General features: G+C 31.3%; 1 protein-coding gene and 1 long non-coding RNA gene across 10 annotated transcripts in view; one reads left to right on the top strand and one right to left on the bottom strand.

Annotated features, from left to right (window-relative positions):
• LOC105837488 overlaps positions 1-1036 on the bottom strand; it is a 253276-nt gene extending 252240 nt beyond the window's left edge. For 5 of the 9 annotated variants that reach the window (XR_004963966.1, XR_004963965.1, XM_036289217.1 and 2 more), the window contains exon 1: positions 163-854. Coding sequence is in view for 6 of the 9 variants with exons in the window: in XM_036289217.1 (XP_036145110.1) it covers positions 163-358 (196 nt within the window). In the remaining 3 variants the exon portion in view is untranslated. The other 4 variants (XM_036289208.1, XM_036289211.1, XM_036289226.1 and 1 more) reach the window with 4 other exon arrangements.
• A 5557-nt stretch (positions 1037-6593) lies between these two features.
• LOC118646082 lies at positions 6594-9682 on the top strand. The gene is made up of 3 exons (XR_004963699.1): positions 6594-7028; positions 7732-7848; positions 9521-9682. It is a non-coding gene; the product is annotated as an uncharacterized LOC118646082 (long non-coding RNA).
• The last annotated feature ends 3038 nt before the right edge of the window (positions 9683-12720 follow it).

Below are 12720 nucleotides of genomic sequence, written 5' to 3'. Positions count from 1 at the left end.
AAAATTTTTCACTTATTGCTTTTTAAACGATTTATTTCCCATACAGCACAACATCTTTCAGAAAAGTTTCTGAAAGATATCTGACAGAAGATATCTTCCCAATATCTTTCAGAAAACTTTCTGAAAGATGTGTGCTGTGTGGGTTATATTCACTCAACATACCCTTTTTCTCAATGTTGCAAGAATCATTGTCAGTTTTGAACTTCTTGGTACCCCGGACAATGCGTACCTGTGTATTCTTACTATCTGGTAAAGACTTTATATCAAAACTCAATTGATTCACTTGAGAACATGTTGGAATGGCAGTGCTAGATTCAGTATCTTCACATTTTGTAGGATCCTCCATCGTGCTATACATTTGTTATAATTTGCAAAATAGATAATTTTGTGACATGTTTAAAAAAATCAATATTGATACTACTTTAAGTAATAGTACTTTAAGTAGAATAAACTGATAGTACTTTAAGTAGAATAATCGATTGCGACGAATAACATTGTGGAAGAGAGTGTAATAAGAAAATTAACATATCTCGTTTAATTGATTTATGATAATGTTGATTCTTGGTATAATTGTCTTGCCGGTGCTTTCTAGATTTTAGTAATTGTTAGATCTAACATCAAATAATAATAATTTTCGAAGTAATTATTTAGTTTAAACTTCAAATATTGATGTAATTATGCTCATTTGACTCAGTTTTGTTTCAAACGGACGACTGACAAATATAAAGTCACTCTACGCCGAGAAATGAAATAAGGTCTGTTTTTTATTCCTGCACTGCTGCACTGGTGCAATAAGTTAGAATAAGACAAATATATTTTTTCTCATTCTAACTTATTGCACTAGTGCAGCAGTGCAGAAATAAAAAACAAACCTCTATTAATCGTTAAAATGACAATTGACGACTATTTAGGTTAGAACACTAAGGGCCATCCACGGACCTTAAAGGGCCATCTACAATGGAGAGTCGTAGGCCGTAGCAGTAGTCGTAGAAAATGTCTCCACTTCGTATTGCTTTACTGTTTACAGCCTACAGCAGACATTGAGCCAATTCATTGCGTGCTTACGATGAGCGTTGGGGCATTCGGGATTAGTTTTTGGTCGCCTTTCCTTGATGGCCGGCTTGTATGTTATTGCTACGTCGTTTTTATTCTAGACAGCATTGCCGTAGTTTTAGTGCTGTTACGGCTAAAACACTCCATTGTAGATGGCCCTTAAAGGCTTTCACACGTGAATTGACATAACCGTAACAGTAAGGTTTCGACTAATCACGTACTTGAATTAGCCGGTTACGGCAGGTTACGGTTATGGTCGCCCAATCCAACGCCATCAAAACCTTACGTTATGGTTATGTCAATTCATGTGTGAGGGCCTTTAGCCCTAGTCTACAATGAAGGATTTAAGCTTTAAGCCGTAAGAAACTGGCCAATCACAGTAGATTTTTATAAGAATATTTGTTTGTGATTGGTTAATTTTTTACGGCTTAAAGCTTAAATCTTTATTGTAGACAAGAGCTTAGCCCGGATCTACAATGGGTGTAATAAGCCTTAAGGGCCATCTACAATGGAGTGTTTTAGTCGTAACAACGCTAAATCTACGACCATGCTGTCAATAATATAAACGACGTAGCAATAACATACAAGCCGGCCATCAAGGAAAGGCGACCAAAAACTAATCCCGAATGCCCCAACGCTCATCGTAAGCACGCAATGAATTGGCTCAATGTCTGCTGTAGGCTGTAAACAGTAAAGCAATACGAAGTGGAGACATTTTCTACGACTACTGCTACGGCCTACAACTCTCCATTGTAGATGGCCCTTTAAGGCCCTCACACATGAATTGACATAACCATAACGTAAGGTTTTGACGCGTCGGATTGGGCGACCATAACCGTAACCTGCCGTAACCGGCTAATTCAAGTACGTGGTTGGTCGAAACTTTACTGTTACGGTTATGTCAATTCATGTGTGAGGGCCTTTAGTGCCATTCTACAATAGTCGCAAGTCGCCAGTTGCCTTTTGCGATCGCCAATGAACATTGAGCTTTACGTATGGAGCTCTGTTTGATTAATTGTATGCTGAAATATTTACTGAATCATTTAGACTAAATAAGATGCGTATCGATAAAAATTGTGGTAGGTTATGCAAAGGGAAACCACTTGGAATAATTTGAAGGATTTATATTTATTTTTAATCTAAATTACAATAATTTTCAATCAATTATTCTTTAATTATTGTACTATTAAAATAGGACATTGAAACAGATTTAAAGTAGAAACAGGTAATTATTTAAAAATGGAAGTCAAATTAATAATGATTTTATAAAAATAGGATTAATAAACAATTTTATGAACAGTAACTGAAAAAGAATACGATGAAAAGAAAAATAATAAATTATTTGAAAAGAATCCCAGATAGCACAGGACGTCCTCAGGATCATCCTGAATATGTCCCGGGATGTCCTGGGATCTTGTCAGGATATAATAGTTGTATTATTGTAAATATTTTATGTATAAATTTGACTTCTAAAGTAAGTTTAGAATGTTAAATTCTGTAATAGTATTAATATAAATTGAAATTTTACTCATGTCTTAAGGACATCCTTGGGATGTCCTGAGGATATATGTATTCTAGCTGAAAACGTTATTCTTAAAATGTTGTATAAAGAGTTTCATTAGCTACAAAATGTCTGAAGATAAACTTAAATATAATGACTGTATAAATACCAGACATTTTAGATAGCACAGAATGTTCTAAGAATATGATATCCTGAAAGTCCTCAGGACGTTCTAAAACAATCCTTAGGACATCCCAAGACAATCCTTAGGACGTCCTAAGAGAGTCCTCAGGACATCCTACGAAAGTCCTCAGGACATCCCAAAATAGTATTCAGGACATCCTGGACGTATAGTAATTTTTTATAAAAACGTAAATTAATATAGCAAGTGAGAAATCTTTGAATATCGTACGTATTTCTAGAATGTATTGCAAAATCAAATGTGTAAAAATGTTGACTTTAAAGTCAGATTGAATGTCTACATTTATTGAAACAATATGGCATATTAACAATACTAAAAAATTATAAAAAATGACATTAAATAATTTTTTAATTTTATTTTATACAAACGGCGCAAAAACAGTTTTTTAATAAGTTATTCCACATGCTATTTCGCGCGCATATGTAAAAATAATTTAAAAAAACTGTAAAACTTTATATTTATTTATAAAAATATAAGTTAACTATATATGTTTCATCCTTATGACAACATCTATTGTAATGATCTATAACAAATATGTATGCATAAACTAGAGGTACTTATGGATCATCACGAAGCGTTAGGATGCGTATGGTCTTCGAAGTCAAGCATCGTCGGCGATGGTTGATACTTGGATGGGTGACCGTTTTCTCGGGTACAGAGATTAAACATGCTTTAACAGGTACAACTGTCGCTGAAACATGTATAGTCTTCTTCCTCTTACAAAATTATCGTAGAAATAATTAGAACTTTTAATTTTTTGTTAGTTTTTTTTCAATTCTCAAAAACTGTTAAAAATACTTAGAAATATTTAAAAAATTTTCTAAATTAATTGGAATTTTTTATTTTTTAAATTTTTCTGAGAAACGTTTCAATTCTTATAAAAAATCGATACATTTATCAAAAATCCTAAAAAAAAAATCTAAAAAATCTGACAAAAAGTGGTCATTGTTTGCTATTCCTGAGGATGTCCTGAGGAAATCCTATGGTATCCTCAGGACGTCCGATGGACTGTCGTTAGGATGTCCGATAGACTGTCCTCAGGATGTCCTGAGGACTAAAAAGTGGCGCTCGTTTGCTATTCCTCAGGATGTCCTGAGGACGTCCCGGGATAAAATCAGGACGTCCTCAGGATATCCACGAAGTCCGTCCTGGACGTCCTAAGGACGTTCGTGTGCTATCTGGGATCATATGTAGAAATTATTCTTGTATTATTTACGAATGTATAATTCCACTTGATGCGTATTCATTCGATATTAAATTAATAATGTTTCGTAAACATTCAATAATAAATTAATAATGTTCGTCTCTTAATTCAAATTAAAGAGAACCGATACGGTGTGAACTTGCATGATGCCGATCACCGTTGCTAACCCGCGAAAGTATGAGTGTTTCCTTAAAGTTATGAACGATACCTGTAGGAATAGTTAAATAAAGAATTGAAGATGCGGCTCTGCGCTTCGCAAGCCCAACAGGAAGATAGATTTGCCTTTCTATGTCGAAGGGTCCGCCTTTCGGGAACGAAGGATTGAGATTCGTCGTAGCGCTTCGCACGAATTGGGGTGAGATGGAGAAGGACGCCGCCGTTGAAACGTTTCGGTCAATTCTCCTTGTGAGACAATGAGATATATCTGTGCGTAATCGCTCCTTTTGATTTATCTCGTTTTTGGTGTAAAACCACTAATCTTGCGATTCGCAAGCTTTACTTCCCTTTAAATAGATTTGATTAGAAATGGGAATGATTCAAATCACTACACTAGATAATGTAAATATTACTGATTGAATGATTCGCGGATCAGACGCTTCGCCTGTTAACACACATTGCCGGTCAATAAAAGAATGAATGAAAAGAAAAAAAAAGAATCTAGCGACGCTTCATCGCCTACGCTGATCAAGAGACTCGAGACAAAAAAGCAGTTAGAATGACGTCGTTATTTTTTTTTAAAGAACGCCGTCCCCCTCCCGTTCCCGACGTCAGCTGGAAAATTTCCGCATTCGAAAATTCCCTTTAATTCGAAACAAGCTCCATGATCATTAATTGTCATAGTATGTTTTCCAGCAAGACACAGTGTAACACAGTGTCCATTAGTGTAAGAAAGAACATGTCAGTGTGTCTCGCTCACACTAGTGGACACTGTGTTACACTGGGTGTTTACGATAATGGCTATCCGAGTAATTTTCTCTAGGACCGAAATATATGATAAGCACAACCATCTACTATCATCATGATTCGTGACAACTCAATGCTGTCCGGTATAGCCAAATCATCACGAGCAAGTTGCGAGTTGCGAGTTCCGTGAGTTTGTAGCAGGTAACCTAAAAAGTACGACATAAATAATTTGATTATTACAATTAAAAATAATCTGTTTTTAATGTATGGTAAGATTATTAACTTCATTAAAATAGTAATTATATAACACAATCATGTATTTTTAAAGTATTGTCTAAAGTATAATATTAAAGAGATTATTTTATTTACAAATATTTTATTTATTTATTAATTTGTCTATCAAGTTTCTATTATAACATATATCTAACGCATATTTAACGTATATCTGTTAATTTACAGTATATCTTAATTTACTATGCACTTGTATTACAAATTAAATAAATTTATTGTAAACATTATTATTAGTTTTACATTAGTGAAATATTCATGCATAATATTTATACATAAAGATATATAATTTTTTAAAATAATGATAACACCATGCAACTTATCATTAACAGTTGTTACAAGAAAGAAAAATATTTATACTTAAATTTTTATTTTACTTGTAATCTAAAAAATATTATTAATAATGATTTATTTAGTAATTTTACATAATTTATCTCATTTGTTTCAAAGTGTTAACACCATCCGTTTAATAAAAGATGACTTTTCTAATATACATATATGTTAGTTAATAATAAATAATAACATTTATTGAGAATCAATGTTTAATTAAAATATTATATTAAGTTTTGAAATAATACTGTTATAATAGAAACTTGATAGACAAAATAAATATTTGTAAATAAAATAATCTCTGATATTACTTTAGACAATACTTTAAAAATACATGATTGTGTTACATATAATTACTATTTTAAAGTTAATAATCTTATCATATATTAAAAACAGATTATTTTTAATTGTAATAATCAAATTATTTATGTCATACTTTTTAGGTTACCTGCTACAAATTCACGGAACTCGCAACTCGCAACTTGCTCGTGATGATTTGGCTATACCGGACAGCATTGAGTTGTCACGAATCATGATGATAGTAAATGGTTGTGCTTATCATATATTTCGGTCCTAGAGAAAATTACTCGGATAGCCATTATCGTAAACACCCACTGTGTCTTGCTGGAAAGCACACATAGGCAGCAACTGGCGACTTGCGACTATTGTAGAATGGCCCTTAAGCCATAAGGAGTTAACCAATTATATTCGATTATTCTTCTCACATTAAATTATCATTGGTCAATTTCTTATGGCATAAGGCTTATTACACTATTGTAGATCCGGGGTCTTTAGGTCTGGTTTACAATAGATGTCGTAAGTCGTATCGTAAGAAATTTAACCAATTATGTTCACTTTTCTTCTCTCTTTCTTCTCTAAGATCAACTATGATTGGCTAGATTTCTTACGATACGACTTACAACATCAATTATAGACCACGCCGTAGTCCGGATCTACAATAGATATAGTAAGCCTTATGCCATAAGAAATTGGCCAATTATAATCGAATATGAGAAGAATAATCGAATATAATTGGTTAATTCCTTATGGCATAAGGCTTACTACACTATAGTAGATCCGGGCTTATAGATACCCACACAGTACACTTTATCCGGAGGATATCCCAAATTATCCCAGACAGACGAAGGCAATCCCACGAATATCTCAATGAGTAGCTTCCCAGCAAACACCAAATATAAATGCAATATAACGTGGGAGTAACATGTAATGTAACAGATGTTACACTCTATTTATATTATAGTTACGAAACTTTACTACATATATGTGATGTAACAAAGTTATGAAGCTATAATATTACTCCGTTATTTGTATGTTACAATAACCGAACAGTGATGTAACCCCAATGTTGCGTGGTTACACAACAATTGTTTTATTTATGTTATATGGATATTATAAAATTTGAATCTTGTGAGACTCTAACCTCAATCGCACAACATACATCTCGTGCTATTAGGCGCGCTTTCCGCTAGTGGATGCTATAATGACGAAAGAGAGACGTTGTTTTCTTGCAACTTGACTTTAATCAGGTAATCCTTTATGTTTTTTAAGTCAACATTTATTAAAGATTAAAAAGGTGTAGAAAATGTTGCTGCATTTAATTAACATATATTATTTTTCTTATGTATAATATACATCATAAATAACTTATTATAATCTTTCCTACATGTTTTGTAGGTTATGTTTAGTCAGCAACAACATAATAGATTTATAAGTTATAACCGCCTTTATATATTTTTTATTTTTGATACTACATGTTAATTCGATACAACACATGTATTGTGGAATTGACGTACATTGATAATTATACATTTTAGATCCATCATACAATTTCGACAAAATTGTATACGCTGCTTATTCGATGCATTTTTGCACAAAATGAACAAAAAAATATGGCAGATAAAAGTTCTACTCCATCTTGCGAAGTAATAAATTTATCGTTAAAGTTAAAACTAACAGATATGTATATTATCAAACCTATTATTGACAAAATACATATAGCGATATGTTTCCTGTTTTGATCCGCACAACTACATATTTTTATATTTAAATAATGTATTTCTTAAGTAAATTTAAAGATAATTTATTATTTGGGCTGCTAGTTTTACATACATTTCTAGTTACAAAAGTCACCTAGCATATGTGTAAATCATGCAATATATAAAGGCAGTTATAAACTTATAAATATAATTTATAAAGACGTATCATATTAAAACTAATTTTATATTACAGGATTCTGCCAATTATTCTTACATCATTCGGACAACTGTTCTTCTTAAAATTTAAAAGAACGTAAAGAATAACTGAAGTTTATAAAAGCTGAAGAAATTTTCACAAGGATTAGAACAGGTAAGAATAAATTATAGCCATTATATGTTTTTAGAATAAAACCCAGCAAATTAGAGATGGGAATAATCAAATGTTCCTTCTCAAGTTCCACTTTTGTGCACATTTCCAGATAATCATACGCACATCCACTCATTCTTAAATTATTCTATAAATAAAAATATCTTATTTTGTCTTTCGTCTCATATATGCCTATTTTGTAGTCTTTCGTCTTATACATGCCTCAATTTACAAACAATTAAGTTAGAGAATCAAAAATATAAATAAAAATTCTGAATGTTATTATTGTGAATGTATGAAGAGAATTGTATTAATTAGAATAAATTATTTCGGGAACAGAGTATTTAAATACTTACTTTTTAGTTTTTAATGTAACTAAGAGCTTTATCAGTATATTTCTGAGGCATATATCTGGCTGACACAAAATGCATGACAGTTACTAAATGACTAAGACCTACAGATGATCCTTGACATTCATAAACATATTTCCTATATTACAGCCTGCGACCACATCATCGACAGGTTAGTTGAGTGATATTAGTCTGTATACTTTGTTGTAATTGTTTCAGATCAGATTTCACGCTTTTTATTTATTTCAGTAACAACTATCTAAAAAAGATAGTTGTACGATACCTTTAAGAGCCACACAGTTGCAATACAATATTAAAATAAAATTATAACATTTGTCATTATTCTCTTACCTAGCCTGCCATAAGATAATGTCATAAAATAACATACTTGAAGAACTAGGAAGTACACCTTTAGATAATCCTTTTGATATGAATTGCTCTGTCAATTCTCTATACATATAATGGTTCGCTGAGCTAAAACAGGGATGAACTTTGGTGAATTTTTTATTAATAGCATACATCAGCTTACAAGAAAGAGAATTTTGGTGTAACAGCCAACAATTTTTTAATAATGTATTAATAAAATTTCTTACTGTTTCTCTTTAAAATTCGAATAATAAATATGATAATAATGATATGATAATCTCATCAAATTGCTTGTTCTTTATTAAATCTTTTGTAAAGGTTTTCTCGTAACAAGTTAGATTGTAATAGATACTTTCTCACACAAAAAATAAATTGTTCACTTCATCCTATAACTTTTTTAGTAAAATTATGTTATTTGATACCTTCAAGGTCCACATATTCTGTTCGGCACACTGTAAATTCCAAGCTGTGAGGTTGATCTCTCTTTTACATCTTTCTTTCCTTACTCGTCTACTCTTCTACTTTACGCTCAAATAGTGTTTCTTCCTTTCTTGCTTTTAATATAACTAAAAATAAAACATAACACAAAGTATTCATCTTATCTCAGAATACTTACTCCATACAAAAAAATAAAAATTTTGTGAGACTTATCTGATTATACAATCCATAGTGTTAGACTAAACTTTAAATTAAGCACAGCCGTATTTCCCTTCACGATAAAATATGCAAATTATGCATAAAACTGAAAACTGACTCGCTACTAACCTCGCGCACATCATCATGTTGCGGCGTTGCGCGTGCAGACGCGTGCACTGGCGTGCAAAATAGCGAGATGCGTACATGCGCATGACAGTTCATTCGTACCAATCCGAATATTCTAAATACATATTTAATATTCTATATATGTTTAGTGTATTGGTGAGCGTTATATAATATTATTTATTACTTTCTTTTTACAGAAAACTGAACTCAAATGGAAGCGCTTGCACTCTCATGTCACTATCATGTCCTGACAATTTCGGATTTTATAAAACTATAGGAGATGTTGTGATTGACGTTGAGATTGTGATTGACATCTGGAGCAGAGCTATAATTTTGTTTAACATTACGTGAAGTTTATTTAATGTTTTTCTCTTATTTTCCCTCGTTTTTTGTTTTTAAAAGTTATTTTTAAAATATTTTACTAATAATCATAAAGTATAATATGTATATATTTGTTTAGATATAAGCTTATTTTGTTGATAAATATGTGTTAAATATATTAAGAAGTTTATTAAAAAGACTATTTTTAATGTTATCTTTTTCCTTCATAATTATATCTATTCTTTATAATTTTAGCACTTATAATTTCCAGGAAGTCAAATTCTTAAATTAATTTTACATAAAACAACGAAATTGCATTCAAAGGACGGGATTCATAGACCGATCTTAAGCTCAAGCATTGTCTTAAGTCTAGCTTCGAGCCGACTTGAGACTTACTTAACCAATGAAATAACAGCATTGACGTCTCAAGATCGTGCTTAAGCTGGAACTTGAATAAGATTCGACTATGAATTCCGGCCAAAGAGTATTTTTTGTTTTATGTGAAATTAATTTAAGTACTTGACCTCCTGGGAATTATGTGCTAAAATATATACATGTACATATATAACAACACTGTATTTTTTATAACAGCAATATAACCCAGATAGCACAGGACGTCCTCAGGATCATCCTGAATATGTCCCGGGATATCCTGGGATCTTGTCAGGATATAATAGTTGTATTATTGTAAATATTTTATGTATAAATTTGACTTCTAAAGTAAGTTTAGAATGTTAAATTCTGTAATAGTATTAATATAAATTGAAATTTTACTCATGTCTTGAGGACATTCTTGAGATGTCCTGAGGATATATGTATTCTAGCTGAAAACGTTATTCTTAAAATATTGTATAAAGAGTTTCATTAGCTACAAAATGTCTGAAGATAAACTTAAATATAATGACTGTATAAATACCAGACATTTTAGATAGCACAGAATGTTCTAAGAATATGATATCCTGAAAGTCCTCAGGACGTTCTAAAACAATCCTCAGGACATCCTAAGACAGTCCTTAGGACGTCCTAAGAGAGTCCTCAGGACATCCTACGAAAGTCCTCAGGACATCCTAAAATAGTATTCAGGGACATCCTGGACGTATAGTAATTTTTGAAAAAAACGTAAATTAATATAGCAAATGAGAAATCTTTGAATATCGTACGTATTTCTAGAATGTATTGCAAAATCAAATGTGTAAAAATGTTGACTTTAAAGTCAGATTGAATGTCTACACTTATTGAAACAATATGGCATATTAACAATACTAAAAAATTATAAAAAATGACATTAAATAATTTTTTAATTTTATTTTATACAAACGGCGCAAAAACAGTTTTTTAATAAGTTATTCCACATGCTATTTCGCGCGCATATGTAAAAATAATTTTAAAAAACTGTAAAACTTTATATTTATTTATAAAAATATAAGTTAACTATATATGTTTCATCCTTATGACAACATCTATTGTAATGATCTATAACAAATATGTATGCATAAACAAGAAGTACTCATGGATCATCACGAAGCGTTAGGATGCGTATGGTCTTCGAAGTCAAGCATCGTCGGCGATGGTTAATACTTGGATGGGTGACCGTTTTCTCGGGTACAGAGATTAAACATGCTTTAACAGGTACAACTGTCGCTGAAACATGTATAGTCTTCTTCCTCTTACAAAATTATCGTAGAAATAATTAGAACTTTTAATTTTTTGTTAAAGTTTTTTTTCAATTCTCAAAAACTGTTAAAAATACTTAGAAATATTTAAAAAATTTTCTAAATTAATTGGAATTTTTTATTTTTTAAATTTTTCTGAGAAACGTTTCAATTCTTATAAAAAATCGATACATTTATCAAAAATCCTAAAAAAAAAATCTAAAAAATCTGACAAAAAGTGGTCATTGTTTGCTATTCCTGAGGATGTCCTGAGGAAATCCTATGGTATCCTCAGGACGTCTGATGGACTGTCGTTAGGATGTCCGATAGACTGTCCTCAGGATGTCCTGAGGACTAAAAAGTGGCGCTCGTTTGCTATTCCTCAGGATGTCCTGAGGACGTCCCGGGATAAAATCAGGACGTCCTCAGGATATCCACGAAGTCCGTCCTGGACGTCCTGAGAACGTCCTAAGGACGTCCGTGTGCTATCTGGGAATAGTTCATATTGCCATTACAAAACATCTCGGTTATGGTTATCTAACAGTTCAGTTTTATGTTATATTTGTGTTATATAACTACAACATCATATGAGTGGGAAATTATAACTAACAGGAATGTTACATGTAACGTTCATGTAATATTATCTGTTACATTCCGTTTTATTGCAGCAATGTAATGGTTATATATTGGTGTTTGCTGGGATATAATTTGATTCATGGAATATTATTTATTCACTATTATTTATTTTACATAAAACAAAAATTTTACAAAAAAAGAAACTATAATTGTGTAACATATATGGACATATTTTATGTACATTTACACATGTTTTTATATAACTTTTTACCGGGTTATTATATTTTAATATTAAAATGTTATATTTAAAATAATATGGTTTTATATATTTATAGTGAAGTGTTTTACGTTTTGATTAACATTTATTTATTTATATTTCAATAAATTGTTGTCATTATTTTCTAGCACCAAGTTTTTTTTGGTATGAAATTATTTATCACTATTGATATCATCTGTCCTGATGTAAACTGATGCAAAATTTTAAAAAACAAAAAGCCTTATGAGCCGAACGGAGTAAGTAATACAGGGTTTCCCAAAACATATGAGTCAACACTCATAAAAAGGGTAAAAAAGGGATTGAGATAAACATGAAAGTCCACTATTCCCAGATAGCACAACAAATTCGAAAACAATTCTTTTTGAACACCTAAATTTTGAAATGAAGTCTTTTTCTAACTCATTTCTGCACCAAAAGGATTCTTGTGCAAAAAAAGTTCTTTTATATGTCACCAATTCTGAGTCCCTTTTGTAATGCATATAAAGTTTATTTTATGTTCTATAAGAATTCCCATTGAATTTAAAATTATTTTTTAATAGTATTCTAATGGAACTTTATCGAGATACTTTTT

The sequence above is a fragment of the Monomorium pharaonis genome, chromosome 1, assembly GCF_013373865.1.
Source record: "Monomorium pharaonis isolate MP-MQ-018 chromosome 1, ASM1337386v2, whole genome shotgun sequence".
In the NCBI taxonomy this organism is placed as follows: domain Eukaryota; kingdom Metazoa; phylum Arthropoda; class Insecta; order Hymenoptera; family Formicidae; genus Monomorium; species Monomorium pharaonis.
Note: the sequence above shows the minus strand (reverse complement) of the source record. Positions and strands in the feature narration are given on the sequence as shown.